Source organism: Sciurus carolinensis, chromosome 17, assembly GCF_902686445.1.
Source record: "Sciurus carolinensis chromosome 17, mSciCar1.2, whole genome shotgun sequence".
NCBI lineage: Eukaryota > Metazoa > Chordata > Mammalia > Rodentia > Sciuridae > Sciurus > Sciurus carolinensis.
Window position 1 is genome coordinate 38,343,907 of NC_062229.1, and position 20,788 is coordinate 38,364,694.

A 20,788-nucleotide genomic window follows, 5' to 3' on the forward strand; every position below is an offset into this window, starting at 1 on the left:
GAAAAGCCAGAAATAGTCTGCCCTTGTCTATATAGAAAGGAAAAATGTTTAGGATCACGAAGAAGAGGCAATCCTAGAACATGGACTCAAGGAGCTAATTGCTTCCTTGGTTTGTACCGGCAGGGGCTTGCTGATGGGCCTTTCAAATGTTGTTGCTTTTTCTCTCTAGGTTGGTAGCTATAGAGGAAAAGCAATTGAATAAAATATAAAAAAAAATCTTTCTGAACTGTCATATAGGATTGGATAGAAATTTTTTTCTTGAACATACATGGAAACTTCTAAAGCCTTTATTACAACTCCTATATGCTTCAGTGGACACTGTATAATGACCTTTAAGAGTTCTGCTAATTTGAAATATCTCTATTTTCTAATTTCTCACTTTGGCCCAAACTGTAAGGCACAGATACATTCGGTTCATTCAAAAAGCCATGTGTAATAAAATACATAGTTAACTTTAAAATTAGAGATATGCAAAAGCATAATTGAATTGCTAAATAATATTTCTTGAAGGGACATATGAATACTCTTGATTGAGTAAACATAAGACAAGCACACTTCATATAATGTCATCATACAAATGTTTATTTGTAAGTCTAAAAAGTATTGCATAGATTAAAGCATGGCAATTATTAATGAAAGCAAATGGATTGCTAGAAATCCCATCTGTTCTCTCTAATAGGAATGAATGTCTCCCAAGCCTGTTACTGCCACTTTCAAGTGCCAAACCTCAATTTAAAGTTATATATTGAAAGTCTTTATCTGGTCTTACAAATTCAGCATGCCCAAAAGGAACTTCATGTCCCTGATCTTGAACTTATTCCTTCTCTTATACATACTGGTTCATTTTAAGGACATTAATCTACTAGGCTAAAATCTGCTAGAGTCCATTTTAACCACCGCATGTACACTCCGTATCCTTAGTTCTTCTATTTCACCTCCGTACCTTTTGTTCCTTTTATTCTCATCCTAATTTATACCATGAACTTCAACAGTGTTTAGTCTTTTTTTTGTATCATATAAATGCAATTTTGGATATCCTCGTATAAACACATTTGCATTATAAGTATAAATCAGTGTTTTACTTAAATAACACCTATAATGGATATCAGCACATGTGGCCAGTAATGTGTCTGCACATAGTATATACCCACCCACGCATGATGCATCAATCCAGCTGTTCATATTATGTATCGTATAAAGTATCTTTAAAATATATTTCATATATGCATCTCAGAAAGTTAGATCATATTTTAGTATGATACTAGAATCTAAGAACTTTTTCATGTAACATGTAATACAAACTGGTCATCATTAATGATCTTTTGGTATGGATTGAAAACACTTAGAGATACAAGACTGAAGAGATAAAAGGCTTTATTGGAATGTAAGAACTGATTTTTTAATATGCAGCATTGTTATGCAGAAGTGGTTCTAATGTGTATTGATTAAAAACCCTTTAAGATTATCTCTCTGATAAAGGGTCCCTCTTGTGAATGGAAGTTTAAATATTATTATTCGGAGCCGAAGCTGATAATGAGGCTGATTTTCTCTGTGCTAAATGAGAACTGAAAAGCCCAGAGCACAAGGTTCTTTTTAACATAGACAAGGAGAGACCTTCTTTCTTAGCATTTGCTTTTGGTTTTCTCAGCTTATTTCGAGTATTTGTCTTCTACTTTGTGCAATAGATTCATACTTATGTTGAGATCTAAAAATGGATAAGCAGCACCTTATTTTTAAAAAAATATTACACATAAACAGCATGCTGCCAACCGACTATTTGCATGTCTTCCGACAAAGGTGGCAGGAAGTTTAGTTTTTTCTTTTCTGCTGATAGGGTCACTTCTCAAGTGCAACTTCAGAGTTAGCTGAACCTTGAGTATTTACTGTAAGATGAAATCGCTTCATAATATCAACTACAGCCAAGACCAAGCCATCAATTCATGCAGACACTCAAAAATTCTTAAGTTCCACACTAAATAATTCAATCTTATTGGTTCAGTTTGCTACCCAAGTCACCTCAGCAAGAACGTCAGCATCTAGAGCTATTGAGAACTACAAGTATTTCTTGAGCCATGAAGCGATGGTCGCCAATTGGTTTCATGCTGTCCTTCCATATTTTAGGCAATATATGCTTTTTGAGCACTTGAAGGCACAGTATTGCAGGATCTCAAGTAAGGATGTGTTCAGATCCTTGTGAAGACTCTTAAGATCTTGAGGATAAGTCTGTCATCATCTTATTGTTCCTTACATGAGGAGATAACACCCTTTACCTGGATGATACTATGTCTCAGGTGGTACAATTTTAAGAAAATCTTGGTTGTAACTCAAGAAATAAAACACCAAAGAAGTCCCATGTTAACCCACTGGGATCATTACATGTATTCTTGTAACAGTGGTACACTTTACCTTTTGAATATAGTCCTTGCTGCTTATTTTAAAAGGGACAAGTTTTTCTTTTCTTCTTCTCTCTCTACCCCTCCCTAACCTGGGGACAGGGAACAAGATTATCTTGAGTTATTTGTTCTCTACAGGAAAGAGATGTATGTCACCAGAAGAACTATGAAGTGACTATCTCCCAAATTAACATGTGATTTTCAACACACCATCAGGACGCACCTGGGACCCCCTGTCAAGAGCGCATCTGGAATGCAGCCTTTGAATAGCTTCTTTAAAAGCCCTCCATTTTCCCTGATGGGCAGAATCACAGCCTCTGGGACAGGAGTCCCTGTGTTTCTCCTTTGCTAGCAAAGCAATAAAACTTCTGTTTTCCTTTTTCCCAAAACTGTGTCTTCATTATTGGATTGGCATCAGGGACAAGGACCGAGTTTTCAGTAACATTCTTACATCAAATGAGGCCATGGAAAACTATGTACCTAAAGAATATTTATGTGCACAAGTAATGTTTCTCTCTATGTAACTGTTGTTTTAAGACATGAGGCGGAGAGACAATATTATACCACCACGCGTTTTTTCTAGAATGTAACAGCAGGAGAAAAAAAAAAATTCTCTAGACTATCTGATGTTTTCTTTTATCAGAGAATAAAACAATAGGGCCTATTTTATTTATTTAAACTATTTTCACCTTAGCCTGGGAAAATTCAAGACAAAATGTAAACGTCCCATTGCAGTATCTACCCGCAATCTAAGTTTTAAGAAATATTTCCTTTACTGTTACTTTTTTTGCATTTTTCTTAGTTTAACGTTTTGAATAGGTCTTTTCTTATAAGTAACCTCAGTTCTTTTTGAAGAGTAGGTGAGATGGAAGAAGTCTTTGTTACTCTTGGGCCTGAATAGACTAGATATCACTTTTTATTCAAATCCGTATTGGTACTAAAAAGTGACGGGAGAGTGTCAGTGGAAAAGTCGGTCACAAAGAAGTAGATCTAAAGTTGTTCTGATACCATATTTACAAATTTTTTTTTTAACTGAGTCTTTTATTCACCCCAAATAGTGCATTCACCTACATTAAAGGAAAAAAGTTACAGCTCATCCTAACAAACAGAGCTACTAATTTTTCAGATTTTTAGAAAGAAAAAGAGAGAATAGGGAACAGAATGAAGAAAAATCATTTTCATTTGCTATAGCCTGTAAGCATAAAATGATGGGTGGCAGACCTTGACAGATTCAAAGAAGCCTTTATTCCTTCGTGAACTTGAGCGCCATTAGGACCCACTTTTCAGATGGGAAAGTGGCCCCTAGTTACAGAGGGGATTTTGGTTTTATAGGGTGCAATGATATAATCACTGGGAGCTGTGTACATGCAGTTTTGACCATCAGGGGTTAGTTGTACAAGTTAAAACTTTAACTTAGGAGGGTGGTTGTAGGGGGCTGGGGATATAGCTCAGGGTGCTGGGGATATAGCTCAGTTGGTAAAGTGCCTGCCTTGCATACACAAAGCCCTGGATTCAATCCCCAGCACCACAAAAAAAAAAAAAAAAAAAAAAAAAAAAAAAAGAAGGGTGGTTGTAAAATTTGTTTCCCAGAGTTCCAGTATTTGCTGTGCCTCCATATAGGGCTAATTTGCAATGGGGGAAGGGTCTAAGTTGAGGGCCCATTATTATTAGGAAAGGGTACCCTGAGAGAGGTTTAATGTTTTATCAATTTTTCCCTCCCTCTTCCTAAACCACACTGCTCCTCTGTTGTTTTTTTGGGGAGCTGTCTTTTAGGAATATTATTTTCCATAACCCTTCATAGTCTTTGCCCAAAATAATCACACATAACCAACAAGTGCATAAACACTGAAAATACTGAATTCTGGAATGGTAAAATGAGCACACAAGGTCCTCCACACCCTTGGGCCTGACTTCCCAGTAAATGGGTTAGAGGAAAGATGAGGAAATAAATACACAGAGAGAGTAATACAGTTTCTTAAACTGGTATAATCAAATCTACAACTAAAAAGCAACTAGAACTACACTATGAACATGAGAACTTTTCCTAAGTTGTTTTCTAGCAAACTTTCTATATAGTTTTTCTTATCTCTCTCTTATCCACCTCCCTCTCCCATGCTTTCTAATTGGTTGACCTATAAAACCCAAGACCATTAACCATGATCCTGATTGCAGACCTAGTCCTGAAGTAGAAATAACGAAGTTCTCCAAGGTCAATCTTCAAAGAGAAATCAAGTTTACCAATGGCATTCTGAGAGGCAAGAAATAGAGAATAATGTATTTTAATATTTAGGGATACTGTTAATGTTTGAAACCATTATGACCACCTGTTTAATGAATACTCAAATACTTTACATAACTGTTAAAGACTTAGATATGGAAAGACATTTTCTTCCAAGGTACTAGGAAAGAGCAAATAGTTCTGTACAGACTATCCATACCCTCTTCAATCCTTCAGTTATTTTATTAGTAGTTTTTGTTGCCCTGGTAACATTTATAAAATAAATGATTTACCCTTTCTCTATATGATTTTGTTGCCCTGGCAACTTGCTGTTTTCTAGAAAGTCTGACCTGGACATTCTTTTGGCTGTATATTTGCTTTCTTTAGGAAATAGAGTTTTAATAGATTGAATACTTAGCATTATGTTTCTATTTAATTATATTTAATATTCTAAGTGGCTATTAAGGAAATAATGTCAATGTCTTCAGGAAGGAACTGGCAAGGTAGCGATATTCTGGTTTACTGATGATGAAGTGATGAAGACATTCTAAGTACTATCCAAGGACTCATTGGAGGTCATGTAAGATTGGAATTCCATCTCTTAAGCAGCTGTCAGTCTCCTTTCAGAATGGTGTCTCTGATGTTTTAAAAAGTAATACATTACAGTTTGAGCTATTCTTTCATTTTTATGATGCATAGTAAAATAACATTAAAGAACATGGAGAAAAGGCATATACACACACCAAACATACACACACATGCGCGCGCACACACACACACACACACACAAAGTGCATATAACATTTCTATTGTACTGAAGTTGGAATTTTTCAATCAGTGTTAATTTTTTGTTTTAACAAATTACAGAGACAGTGGTTTCCAGATGGACTGATGTGTACTCTGGAGATGTGTTCCTACCTGGCACTTGGCAGATTGAGATCACTATATCTGAGAAACATTTTAGGACTATTAAAAGTTATTTTTCAATTTCAAAAGATTCTGGAATCTCTACAACTTCTAGATACTCCTGTGTGTTAGAGGCAGGGTCCTTAGCAGGGAATCTGCACTCTAAGAAGCTTTTGGAAGATCTATTTGTAAAATGAAAGTTATCAACAAAACTATTTTTACGGGCATAAAATTACTTTATGTTCAGAGTCTTTACATAAGACATTTTTATAGAGCATTATTTCATTTATGATTATCTATTTCTCCACTGGAAATTATGACTTTCACTTGCATAAGTGACATAATTTACCTTTCCTGTTTTATATTTCCAAAATAAACCTAAATTCGAGACAATAGCATTAAGATTTTTCAAGTTAATAAAAATATGTAGGGAAGTTGATCAGAGTTGGTCCTTCAACAGACCAAAAGTTATCTTTCTAACCAACTCTTTACTTATTCCATAACAAAGAAATTTCAGTTAAAAGATTATTTACCTCTCCGCCCTGAAATAATTTGAGATACCTCCCTATACTTTTTGTGTACTTTTCACCTAAAATGCCCTCTTATTTTCTTTTTACGTGCATAAACACTACTCATCCTTGAAGGTCATGTTTCTATCTTTTTTCTTCCCTGTCCTTCACTATTCACAGGTGCTCCCTCATTTTCAATATTACATAATTGCTAAACATATGATATATTTTCAGCTATTTTTAATTAAATCATCCTAAGTATATAATATTTTTCTCTAAATTTAATTGCATGTCTGAAGATAGATCATTTTTTATTTCTCTTTTCCCATTTCCAACAATACAAGAAGGATATTATTATGTGCATATCTGAAGCACAAGAATATTTTTTACCTTTTTTAATTGAATCCAAGTATCTTAATTTCATAAGATGAGGAGTCAATGGCTAGTATAGCTACAGGCTCAAGAAAAGAAAGTCTGAATAAAGTGAATATGTTAAAAAAATTTCCTCTCATTTTGACACAATGAAGATCATTAGAAAATGAAATATAAACTACACACTCTTAAAAATTATAAATGATTGACCTAAAACTAGCAATTTCTTTTTAAACAGTTGTCCACAGATTATTTTTACTTTGTGTTATACTTAAAGTTTATACAACCCAAAAGATCAACAACTAATTACAAAGTACCTAATAATACAAATTTGGTTAAGATCATGGCATTTTGCAAACCAGTTGCTTTGAACATTTAGCAACTAAATTATCAACTATACAACAATCTGGTAGAGTTTGTACAGTTCCTATGTGATACTCACAAATCCCCAAATAGATTATGTGTTTTAGTTTGCTGAGAACGTGTCTGACAGAAGTCATGAGTTAATTAAAACTGAGTTTGGTGGAATAAGTACATCTATTCTCAAAAGCTAAAATGGTATTTATGTGAATTATTTTAAAACTTCAAAATTAGATACTTCCAATACTATTTAAAATTATTCCAGGATTTAGGGAAAAAAGTTTTTTCAAATAATTTTTATGAAGCTTTTGTAATTCTGATATTCAAACCTGACTAAAATAGTATACCTAAGAGAGAATATTATTTGAAAATTTCACTAATAAACACTGATGCCAAAATAATAAATAAAATGTTAATGAATATAACTATAAATATGTCTTTAAGAAGTACATAACATGGTCAAATGGTGTTTATGCCAGAGAGGTTCCATCTTGAAAAATAATAACTATAATCCAATTAATTACCAATGTATTGATAAAATTAAAGTGGCCAAAGGAAAAGAGAATTAGTGTTTTGAAAGACTTTTGATTAAATTCAGTATCTATCTCTGATTAAAGAAGATACACATCTCCTAGCAGCATTCCCACTATGATAATTATTAAGTCAAATCATATACTCCAATGATACTGAACCAGAAAATAAATTATGAAATGTAAATATTAAAAATGAGGTAGAAAATCAATTATTTAGGATAGCTAAAGAAAGTCTTATCAATCACTGACCTAAATTATTAAAAAACAAGGGAATTTAGAAAGATAGCTGCTATGAAAATTATTCCATATATGGAATGGAAGAACAGGCTAAATAGCATCAAGAATGATCAACCAAACATTTCCCAAAACTGGGATATTCTCCAGGACAGCTAGTCAGGAATACTGGAGGAAGAAGGGAAATTGCACTATATCAAGAGACCCTTAAAGTACAATGAACAAATATAATATGTGGTCACTGATGTCTTCTGGTTTGTGTAAATCAACTCTAAAGAACATTTTGGGTGAGTTGAGAAAATGTGATCAGAGAACATAAAAAATTTCTTCATGTGGGAAAATGGTGATATTAGCTAAAATTATTATTAAAATATTTGTACTATGTGATCTCATTTTGAAAAAGATACACATACATGTGATATTTACTGATATATTTGTGTGTGTATAGATGTAATTAGGTAAGTAGATATAGATATAAATACAGATGAGTATCTGGAAATATGTAACATTAGATCTTAACTGGAATAATCTCTGGTAAGAGGGAATTGGTGTTTATATATTCCTGTATTCACTTATGTATATAGTCTAAATTTCAACAATACTTTGAATAATTAAAGGATATTTTACAATGAAAATTGGTACATAAGAATAAATTATTTTTCTGTATACCATAGTGACCAATGAGAAAATAGAATACAAATTTCCAAATAGTTACAGTAACAAAAATATTAACATGACAAAGAAAACATTTAAGAAGTGTATTGGACATACATGGAAGAAACTTTAACGTTCTTTGAGTGACCCAGAAATTATAATAGAATTCTTCAGTAAATGCAAAGACATTAGGAAATTTATGTTTTTCTAAAATATTGGAAATTTTTCCACCTATTTTCCCACAAGTCAATATGTAATATTCAACATGATACCAATATGAATTTTAGTAAATTTTTTCTAGGTTGGTAAAAAGCTACTAAAACTCATAGAAATTTCAATTTTCTAGAGAAGTTCCTAAGAGCAAGAAGAAAAAAACAAAACAAAACACTGTTAAGAACAAGTCCAATCATTGTAAAAGATATTATAAGGTTATCGTAATTAAAATACAGCAATGGTAGAAATAAAATAGTCAGTAAAAAACAGAATACAGTTCAGAAATAGTCCCAAACATGGACAGAGATTTATTCTGTGATAAATATTGACATAAATTTTTATATTAGTAGAGAAAATATAGATGACTTATTTGGTAGAATTTTTTAACACAATTGGTTACACATTTAAGGAAAAAAGACCTGGACCATTATCTCATCAAATACTACAACATAAATTCCCAAAGTACTATAAACACATTATGAAACATACAATGATTTAAATCTTATAGTCATTAGGGACTTTCAAACAGAACCCAGATGCTCTCTAGCAGTAGTTGGCCAAAGAGCCTACAAGCCAAATATGGCTCTCACCTGTTTCTATAAATAAAGTTTTATTAGAACAGTCACACCATTCATTTATGTGTTGTTCACACTACAACCACAGAATTGAATAGGTGTGACGGAGTCCATATGGTTCTCTAAACTGAAGATATTTACTATTTGGCTTTTGATAGAAAATGTCTGCTAACTCTTGCACTAAAGAGAGTGGCTGATAAATCTGAATACATTACAAAATTGAATACAAAATTTTACATTAAAATTCAAATAAATTGAGAAAATATCTAAATTATAGCAACTGTTGATATACTAATTGTAATATTTTATAAATAAGATCAAGGTCCTAAGAGAAAAATAAGTAAGGTGAATGGACTTGGAGGTCAGAGAAAAAGAAAATAAATGGGTCTATAAACATATAAAAAGCAACTCAACTCCTCTAGGACTCAGAGAAATAAAAGCAAGACTTCAATAAGACAGAATTCACTACTTATCACTGTAACAAAAATTTAAAACTTTAGATCATTCTCTGTTAATGGAGGCCTCGAGGAAAGAAAATCTGTTACCACAGGACAATTTGACAAAGATGTAAAACAAATTTTAAAGCACGTGCACCTTTCATGCTAGCAAATTATCCTTCAGATTTTTTCTCACTAGCATTCAACATTACAATCACGAGTTTTCAAGCAAGTAGTAAGAGGCAATTTTAAAAACCCTGTCTGTAATCCCAGAGGTTTGGGAGGTTGAAGTCGGAGGATTCTGAGTTCAAAGCCAGCCTCAGCAACTTAGGGAGGCCCTGAGCTGCTCTGCCAAACCCTGTCTCTAAATAAAATATAAGATCATTCGTCCTTTGGTTTTGTGAAATTGGCTTATCTCACTTAGCATGATATTCTCCAATTTCATTCATTTGCCTGCAAATGCCATAATTTTTTCATTCTTTATGGCTGAGTAATATTCCATTATATATATATATATATATATATATATATATATATATATACCATAGTTTTATATATATATATATATACCATAGTTTCTTTATCCATTCATCAATTGAAGGACATCTAGGTTGGTTCCACAATCTGGCTATTGTGAATTGAGCAGCTATAAACATTGATGTGGCTGTATCTGTAGTATGCTGATTTTAAGTCCTTTGGGTAGAGGCCAAGGAATGGGATAGCTGGGTCAAATGGTGGTTCCATTCCAAGCTTTCTGAGGAATCTCCATACTGCTTTCCAGAGTGGCTGCACTAATTTGCAACCCCACCAGCAATGTATGAGTGATCTCGCTGATAAGTGGATGATGACACATAATGGGGGTGGGAGGGTTTAGTGTTAGGGTTAGGGTTAGGGTTAGGGAGGGTGGCAAGAATGGAGGAAGGAAGGACTGTATAGAGGAAAAACAGAGGTGGGAGGGGTGGGGGGGAGGGGAAAAATAACAGAATGAATCGAACAACATTACCCTATGTAAATTTATGATTACACAAATGGTATGCCTTTTCTCTGTATACAGACAGAGAAACAACATGTATCCCATTTGTTTACAATAAAAATATAAATAAATAAAATAAAATAAATATAAGAAAGGGCTGAGGATATGGCTCAGTGGTTAAAGACCTTTGGGTTCAATACCCTTCCAGGTACAAAAAACAAAGAACAAACAAACAACAACAACAAAAAACTCTGAGTGGGAGGTTAGTTACTAGAGCTTTTAGTGCATTTGTAATATATTATGAAGTTTTTTAAAAAGGCAGATATGAATCTACATGTGACTCACTTGCAATGATATCCAGAACATTCTTGTTATGATTTGGTGTGGTTTATTCCCCCAAATTTCAAGTGTTGGAAGCTTGATCCATAGTGTAACACTACTGAAAGGTAGTGGGACCTTTAAGAGGTGAGGCCTAATAATGAGAGAGAAATGGGTTATCATCTTCCTCATGGATGGATTAATGCTAGCTTCATGAAGTGGTTCGTTTTGCAGGAGTCATTTATTTCCCAGGATAGTGGGTTATTATAAAAGAGTGAGCCTGCCTTCTCCCTGATCTTTTGCATTCTCTCTATGTGATCTCTCTCTTGCATGCTCTCGTGAGCAATCAGAAGACCCTTACTAGAAGCCAGAGAGAAGTGACTGCCTGCTCTTGGAGTTTCAGCTTCCCAAACTGTTAGTCAATTTCTTTTTACAAAATATCTATCCTCAGGTATTTTGTTATAGCTGCATACAATTCTATTATTGGAGAAAAATAAAGCAAGTTGTGATACATTATTTCCAATCTCAAATATATGTTTAAAATTCATATACATACATATGCATGTGCATATATACAGTTGTATCCATAAAAATTTCATGGTGACATATGAATTTGTTAACAATGTTCATTTCTGCAGAATAGGATTGATGAGTAAAGTATTTTTAGTTTTCTGTCTTTTAAATTCCATGTACTTAAATAGTGGGTCTTGAATGCCACTGTTTACTGATATTTTTCTAACATTTTCGAAAAACTACTATAGAACTTTGGATTTTCATTTAACAAAGCAAAGTCAGCTCTGATTTGTAGAGTAGTTAAGGTGTCTAAGAGGTTTTCTGTATAAATTGTTTTGTTCATGTTTACTTTATTCCAGTAGTACATTTAAAAGGAGGTGGGAAAGAAGATATGCCTCCTAAGATCAGTGTCACTCGAATTCTTTCCTGATAGAAATAGTATTTATGGGTTAGGGGAGTTGTTATTGTCATTGTTAAGGTGAAAAATATTTTATATTAATATATATATATTTGTTTATATAAGTTAACTCAGATAGCAGAAGTATTCTGCAATGGTACTTTAGTAATGAAACATGTGGGTTATGATTTTTACCTGGATCAGGTATTAAAGTAAAAGAGAAATATTTGAAAACCTTGTTTTTTGAACAGTTATAATATTCTGCAGTATTTGGTATAAATATTGCCAGATTTTTCAGAAAACACACCTGGAAATTTGGAGGACAAAACCCCTAAAACTTGGACTTTAGGCTTTACTTATGTGGAGGTAAAGAATAATCAGATCAAGTATTCTGACTCTCTTAAACAGCCATGTTGTAGAAAGGAAGTTTACATTTGTTCTTTAGATATACACTTAGTTTTTATTGATAAGGAAAATTATAATTGAACTATGCATGCTGACATATCTTCTAAATGATTCAAAGAAGGTATCTTGAGTTTCTTACATTACTGTAATTAGATAACCAATTTGTAATTAAGTAAAAATGAAAGCTGGCCTTTCTCCTTGAGATGAAATAGCACTAACCATGTGAAAAATAGCATATTTATGACTTGAATAAGCCTAAATGGAATTTAAGAGACTGGGACTATATTTTCTTTTGTGAACCATCATTTTTTTCTCCATGTCAGTAGCACAGATTTAACTAAATATCCAATGTAGTGGAACATTGGGATTTCAACCGTGCATTTACATGACATCCTACTATAACATACTGTTCTGTAAAATAGGTATCTGGTGTAATCCAATTAACTACCATAGTTCCGTTGGTATGATGGTAAAGTTTCAGAGGATAGTAAGTCATACTGAGATGCAGATACAAATACAAATAAACAAATTGAATTGGCAAGGTCAATGTATTTGCTTGCTCACTGCAAAAAGTGAATCCCTAATTTAATATAAAAGCCCTGTCTCCTTAGAGCCTGTTCAAGTGATCAACAGTAAAGTGCAAACAGAAATGGTCTTGCTTTCCTAAAATCTTTCCAGGACATCCAGTAAGATCCCAGAGTCCCATGACAGTGATCTGTTTTCTTGCACAAATACCAGAATGGCCATAACCCATGAGAAAAGATTTCTATCCCTTCTTTCCAGAGTGTTTTTCTGAATCTGCAAAAAAGGACTCTTCATGCTACTTTGAAAATTAAAACTCCAGAGAAGCCAGCTGGAATGGAAAATTTCAACAAACTATATGCTTATGTTTTTGTTCCTGATCCTCTTCTTGCTCTATTCTCTTCTTTCCATCATTTCATTTCTCTTTTAACAACCACTACCCTTCCAGTTTAACCATTCGTTCACCGGAGAAAAAGATCAAGGGCACTGTGCTCTACTTTATTACTTTGCTGAAAAACTGATTCCTTTTCAGATACAACCCTGACTGAGACCACAGGGCCCCTCCAGTCAAGTCTGAAAAGGAATCTGAAGGGTGTCTGGTTCAGGTGATGTATCTGGTTTCCACTCAAGAGTCAGTGAGCATGCATAGCAGCTGGGAATAAGATGCCTCCTCAGTGAGAGGTCACATCTGAGATTTACTTCAAATGGGGAAGAGATAATGTGATAGGAGAGGAAAGGTGCAAGTGAGTTGAAATTATGGACAACATGTTTAAGGCATGAATATTGACATTTTGAATTTATTTTTAAAGTAGGTTCCAGTTACTGATAAAGGAGGTACCAGATGGGCCTTTTAAGTACAAAGTGTTGAATAGTTTGGTAAGTACATGAAATAACTACCAACCTAAGCAATTTAACTTATTTATAGCCAGAGAGGTTATTCTCACCAAACCAATTGGCAAAGTAAGCTAAAAAAACATTGTTGGATGGGGTTGTGGCTAAGCGGTAGAGTATTTGCCTAGTAGGTATGAGGCACTGGTTTAGATCCTCAGCACCACATAAAACAAACAAACAAACAACAAAGTTATTAGAAAACCCATTGCAAATGTAATAGAAATATGATAGATATTTGCCATAAATATGATAGATATTTGCCAAGTCTTCACTTTCTTTCTACACTAATACTCCTTTTCTACAATTGGATGAATCTAAAACATAATGTGAAATCTACATATATAACATGTATAACATATATATATATAAAACATCAATCATCTATTGCATGTTTGCTATTTTCCAGGAACTATTTAAAAATTCTGAGTACTTTATTTAATTTAAGGCACAAAACACATGATTATTTAGGTATTTTTATGTCTCATCTTACAAATGAGAAAAGTGTAGCTCAAAAAGTTTAAGGAAATTACCCAATGCCCCGTATGTAGAAAGGTTTCTTATCCTGATGAGTGCAACTAAGAATCTATGCTATTAATCATTAATTTACTAATTCATTCTTCTAAGATACAGGTATTTTGTTTCCTCCCCTTAAACATCTTAAGTATTCTTATATTTTAGCATGGTATAGTGATCAATTTAAACCCTATTTTGATTATGAAATTAAGACCAGCTGGGTGATACACACAACCACCACAGTCCTGTGGTATAAACTTTGTGTTCCCATGACACTGTTTAGTTATTTTTTTCTGTGGTAAAAAACAACAAAGTGGCAGGTGGTCCAACCCTTCCTTTTTCCAGGAATCTGCCCCAGCCAGACATTACTTTTTATGTTTAGGGGCCTAAGCTCAAACACAATGCACAGTCTAGTCATGGGACCTGATAATGAAATCAATGAGCAGAAGCCACACCAAGCAAATCCAAGGAGACAAAGTAAAACACACACACACACAATACACATGTGCGCGCGCGCATGTATCTGTTGCTAGAAGAAGATACATGAGGAAAATACATGCAGACATGAGGTTGGTACTGGGATGGAGGAAGAGGTAGCTGAAAAACTTAGCTCATGTCCTCAGCAACAGTTCAGATGAAGACCTGTACAACTCTCCTTCCTCCTTCTAACCACTCAAGAAGTACTGAGGAGTTTTCCATGTTTTGACTTCTGGCAAAATATTCAGAATTTGCCAGATCTGCATTCCTTTTGGCCACAAAGAGATGATGTGTAACCTTGGTGTGAGGACTGAGTAAGCATTATTGTTCTGCAGATAAGCACATTATTTCTTTAGATGGTGGTTGTTTCCTTCTAGAGTCTCTTCTTTAGAACTTGGCAAGACTCTGCTTTTCCTGTGCTGGCTCAGTCCATGCTATGCTGTATGTTGGTTTGGCAACACATATTGAATTTTACCTCATGATTTGGATAGAAGAGTAAGCCTGGATTTGCTGCATATTGGTATGATTTATAGAACACAGAGCAGATGAACTCAGGAAACCCCCAAGGTGTGTAAATAATAGTAAATAGAGGGATTTACAAAATTTGTTCCAAAGTTCTGCTGTAGTAACCTACATATTGGTATTCTTTAAATAAAAAATAAACTGTTCAAATGTTAGCAGCAGCATAAGTTCCTTATTTTTTTAAAAAAATGGACAAAGTTTAAGTATGAAAAACAGTTTCTGTGGTCCTCTGAATGCAGGAAGTGAATGCCTGTGCATTCAGCTCCATGGTCTTTAAATTTAGCTTTCAAAAGGGTTAAAATAAAGCATTACTCCTTCTTTGTACAACTACCATTCCATGATAAGGATAATGGTAATGATAATGGACAGCATTTCATATTTTTTCGTTGTTTTGACAGACCTCTCATTTGATCCTCCCTAAAGTACTGACAGAAAAGGACACAAAGCCACAGATGTGAGCTACCAAGGAGTACAGGAGTACACCAGAGAGCAGTCGGGCTCTTTCCTCTATCTCACACTCCCATGAGTGTGTTGTTATTGAAATCAATCAATCAATCTCTCTCTCTCTCCCTCCTTCTCCCTCTGTCCCTCTCCCCCCGCCACCTCTCTCTCTCTCTCTCTCACTCTCTCTCATACTGCTACAGAGCTAGAAAACCTGGAAGATGAGACAAGATCAAAGGAATATTGGTCTCCATTCTAGATTCTAATGTCACTTATCATGCGTTTCATTTGGAACAGATATAATGTGAAAAATGGGAAATCTAGTCAGTAGAAAATAGTTTGAATATTTTTGGATAACATTTCCCACTAAAGAAAAGAAGAGCTAAAGCTAGTTAGCATTTAAAAAGAAATAGAAAACAAAAACTACCCACCTTGCTATCTATAGATCATCATTGATTAGCACAGAACTACCTTCACATTTCAAATATATTGCTTCAAGTCAACAGTTGGCTCTGATACTCAAAATTGCCCCCCAAACCCATCAGACTACATCTGAAGAAGGAAAATGAAGACTTTCCTGGTATAAGAATTTACCTGTCCATAGTTCTGAGTTCTTGTATGAAGCAAAAATTTATCATTCATAATAAATGGTAACATCAGTTGGGAAGTTGGCTGCTTTTCTGCTATTTCCTACAATAAAGTTTCTATCTTTTCTTTCCCTCTTTCTCTGTATCTACCTCTGTCTCTCTAGATATCAGTTGTACATGCTTTTGTAGATATTTTCAGGAACAGCTTTTTATCTGGAGAATATGGCTGCCTGAAAGAGTTACAGAATATAACAAAAGCTTTACCCCGAAGCTTCGATGCATTACAAAAGCTTGCACTTGGATAAGAGAAATATTTAGCCTCAGGTGACTGAGAACACTTACTGTTGGTTGCATAACGTATGGCGGATGAGGCATCCATGAAGTACTCTGGACCTATATCAAACAGCATTTATTAGCACAAAGCAATCACAGAAAGAACTGGTTCTTGTGTTCAGTGGAGTCACACTAGGTCATAAGGAAGTGGAGTCCATCTGACTTTACAGCTAATTAGTGATCAAAACTAAAAAGGGAATTCTTAGACCTGATTAATTTGGTCCCTGAGACAATGAAATAAAGCAACTTCCCATTTCACTGGCTGGCTTTACTTTTAGTGTCCACATGGTCCTGACTGGATCTTGAAGAATATTTGAGGTTGGTGCCGAAGACTCAAGACTTAGGAGGCCTCAGAGACTTTTTTCAGGTCAATTCCCAGGGATACCGAGGTAAGTAGTGAAGGAAGTAAGAGTTAACTGCTAGACTTCCTTTTTGTCTGTTTTTGGTTGTGATTTTAAATGTTCAGGTGATCCCAATCTTAGCAAAATGCCCAAGCAGCAAAAATGGTGTAAAAGATGAAGAAATAAACCAGAAAATTGTGAGGAGTGCTTTGGGCTAAATCCAAGTTAAACAAGTTTAGAAATGGTTTTTTCTTTCATGGCAATTGGTATGGTGAATAAAAATGTGCATTTGAGACAGCCAGCTCTTCTTAAAGGTATCATGTGTCAGTCAAATGAGAAAGCCAGACTGCACAAGCTGACTGTCACATAGGAAACCATGAAGATTTTGTTTTCCAATACACTCACACCAACAAAATTGCCAATTCACTTTACATTATTAAAAGAAAAAAAAAAAAAGTGGTGAAAAGCCAAGAGTCAACAACATGGGAAATTGCTATAATCTCTTTTTTGAAAGAAGGGAACTAGAGTTAAATTTCACTTATGAGCCCTCCCAAGTGAAGTGTCTTTTCTGTGCATTTTTTATTCATATCACCAAAGTACTCTACACCGTGGCTTACTGGGTGGTCTTGGCTGAAGCAGAGACCAAGATTAGAAAAAAGAAAGCACACGTGCGCATGCACGTACACACACACACACACACACACACACACACACACATACACACACACACACACTGGCCTGCAGGAAGAACAAAAACTGGATAGCACCTGCACTTGGCCTCATGGGTCCCAAGGAAAGACAATTAAGAAATCAGCCATTCTAGGACCCTCTAATGCAATTCAAACAAAAGTCTATTCCATTCACCCATGGATATATTTCAAGAGTGCAGAAAAAGAATGAAAATGATCTGCTTCAGGGGAAATCAGTGAAGGAAAAATGCACTTAGTCTTAAGTTGGATGCTTTGACAACTGGGACATCCTGAAATGAAGTATGCAGTGGCTGAATCAGGTGAAACTTCACTGAATCAGTAGTAGTCAGCACCATGATAGTTTTACCCACTGTAAAACGTTCAACCCCACCATTTGTAAAACACGGAGAAGCACATGCATGCATACACTTGCTCGCTTTCTCACAACTTTTTTAAAAAAGAAACTACTTTCTAGATGTAGCATTTATAGGCATTTTCTAATCAGAATTAGAAGAGTTGCTTGAAGAATAACTAGGTAAAGAGGAGAAGGGAGTAATATTGCATATTTCAAAGGAGTAATGAGTATTTTTTCAGGGAAAAGTGTGACTATTTCAATCCACCTGTGCACTTGGAATGACTGGTCGCAACATCTGGTTTAAGACACACATGAGTCTCAGATTTTCTTGTGTTCCAACATGTGGAATCACGGAGGTCCCTTTTGATCTCTCTGAAACTGAGAATGAAATATGAACAGGGAGTTGGAATAACTTTTTAGCACTTCGATAATTTTCCTTATTTGGGTGGAAGTATGATTTAGCATCTACCTGTGTAGTTTTACCAGGACAACTGTGACAAAAGGAGATGACAATGGTAAAATATTCTGAAATATAAGTGAAGGGATTGCTAGAAATGTGCTTTTAGGGAAGACACAATAGGGAACATGAACAACTGAAATAACAGACAACAAACAAAATAATTCCCCAGTGGTAAGAGAATTGTACTAATAGTGGCTGGAAAGTTGTATAATCAAAAATTCAGCAGGAAGAATGAAAAGCATGTTGGATTTTATTATTCACTGAATTGCTGCAAACAGGCCCTAGAAAGTATAGACTAATCCGTAACTTGAGCATTATCACATTAAGAGGAGACTAAAGTATACGAGGACAATTTTTATTCTACTGTGTCCTTTTTGCCTCTACATATTGCATTACTGGTAAGGAAGATCTCTCCTGAGGTGCAGGTGAATCAGACATACCTGGTATGTGGAGACAGGGGAAGCAGCAATGAATGGCGTGATAGATGTCTGTGGAATCATGCGGTTGGTTGCAATACTGTACGGTGAAGAATAAAATCTGCAAACAGAAAAAAAAAAAAAAGAAGAAGAAGAAGAAGATTCATGAAGCTGCTGAACGCCTGGCCACTGATCAAATGCTACCAAGCATGTTTTAGAAAGACAAGGGTTCCACCCTCATGATTTTCCACCAACTCTTAATAGGAGCATCCAGGAGATTGACAGTATTGGATTCCATTAAGAGAAGTAAATCATTGAATGAAACGACTACTGCAAGTCATCTTATAAAATTAGCTACAAAAAATATCTCTTCTGCAAGGAGGATATAATAGTAATTTAACCAGCAAGAGTGGAAAAGCCATGGGTATCATTCTGTTCAAAAAAGGTAATGCCATTCTAAAGCTCTCTGGGAGAAAGGCAAATGCAAACCCCAAGCTTTATGAAGATACCAACAGGAACTGTACCTATCTCTTTATTCAGGAAATAAGGATCAGTTCCTAGGAACTTCTGGATATTTTGTGCTAGACTGTGTGCCCTCATGCAGAGAATACTTTCTTCATGAAAAGATAAGAAAGAGGACAATCAGTGTGTAGGTTGGAATGAAAATATTTTCTGAATTCAATCAAGATGGAGAAGTTGGTTCTATGTGACATATTCTTGGAGACTCCAGGGTTCTTCACAGAACAATTATAAAGTGAGACTGGGCAAAATCAGGAATTCACATGTCACAAGTGGATGATTCTTCTGGATATCTAGTACTGGGTGAATCCTAGAAATAAAAATAAGTTGTATGTCCTTCTCTGTTCAGGATGTACCTTCAAATTCATGAGTTGCTTGATGCTGAAATTCACTAGCAGAAATATAAGTCATATTTCTTCCTTCCTATTTCACTGTAAGTGAAAGGCTGGAGTAGCAAGCCACAGAACAAATACAACCATGTTTCCTGGAATGGCGTATTTTGTTGATGTGAAGATTGATAGGAAAAATGTATATCAGGGATAAAAGAATCATTACTTGAGTTTTGCCATATGCCTATTCAATGCCTAATCAACTCCTATGTTCTTTTTTAAAATTATTGAGACAAAGTTCTAATAAGCCTCAGGAGTCACTGATGTTTTAAATAGAGAATTTCCTGGGTTATTTGAAAAGGAAGCATTTCCTAAGACTACTATTGAATGTAGAGGCTGCCAGGATCCGAGGAGCAAATTTGTCAAGTTGGGATTAGGGAATGACACTCTTAAATTTATTTTATCTAGTTCTTAAGAATATTTTAAGGTCATACACTTTGGATGTCTAAAAAAGTCTAGCTGAAAAAAAATTAGTCCATTCTACATTCTATCCATTCTATCCAATGGATCCCTAAATTTATAGTTGCAAGTTGAAAAAAAAAAAGATATTGGACACATGCTTATTAGGATGACAAAAAAAAACAACCCCATAAAAAACCAAAAAACTAGGTGCTGACAGGGATGCAGAAAAAGTAGAATTCTCATTCATTGCTCCTGAAAATGTAAAACAGTGCAGCCACTTTGGAGAACAGCTTGGTTGTTTCTTACAAAGTTAAATGTCACATACCATATGACCCAGCAATACCACTCTTCTCACAAATAAATGAAAACTTTTGTTTAAACAAAGAGATTAACGTGAATGTTTTATAGAAGCTATGTTTATACTTGCCTGAAATTGGAAAAACCCTAAATGTCATTGAACTGAATTGACAAACTATGGTGTATTCATACAACAAAACCTACTAAGGGATTAAAAAAAAATAGTGTAGTCATCCCTTTGTCTCCATGTGTCATTGGTCCCAGAACCCACCACAAATACCAAAATGCAAGAATGCTTAAGTCCCATATAATGGTGTAGTGTTTTCAGTGAACCTGAGTACATTTCCTACATGCTGTATGTCACCTCACGATTACTTATTACACCCAGTACAATGAAAATGCTATAGAAATAGTTGCTATTCTAAATTATTTAGCAAATAATGTCAAGAAAAAATCTGTGTATTTTTAATACAGATACATTTTTTTTCCCCAAATATTTTCTCTCTCAGTTGAATCAGTGGGTGTGGAATCCATAGACAGCAAGGGTCAAATGTAACTACTGGTACAGTCAAAATGATGACTCAAGTGAATTATGCTAACTGAAAGTCAGACTCAAAAGGTTTT

The 20,788-nt window shown here is 34.7% G+C and overlaps 1 protein-coding gene across 8 annotated transcripts in view; it reads right to left on the bottom strand.

Annotated features, from left to right (window-relative positions):
• Rbms3 (RNA binding motif single stranded interacting protein 3) overlaps nucleotides 1–20,788 on the bottom strand; it is a 662,520-nt gene that overhangs the window by 88,836 nt on the left and 552,896 nt on the right. For 5 of the 8 annotated variants that reach the window (XM_047530655.1, XM_047530657.1, XM_047530653.1 and 2 more), the window contains exons 9-10: nucleotides 18,582–18,678; nucleotides 16,306–16,356 (exon numbers count right to left, since the gene is read on the bottom strand). In XM_047530655.1, coding sequence (XP_047386611.1) covers nucleotides 16,306–16,356; nucleotides 18,582–18,678 — 148 coding nt within the window. The remainder of the gene's footprint in view (nucleotides 1–16,305; nucleotides 16,357–18,581; nucleotides 18,679–20,788) is intronic. The other 3 variants (XM_047530658.1, XM_047530660.1, XM_047530659.1) reach the window with 1 other exon arrangement.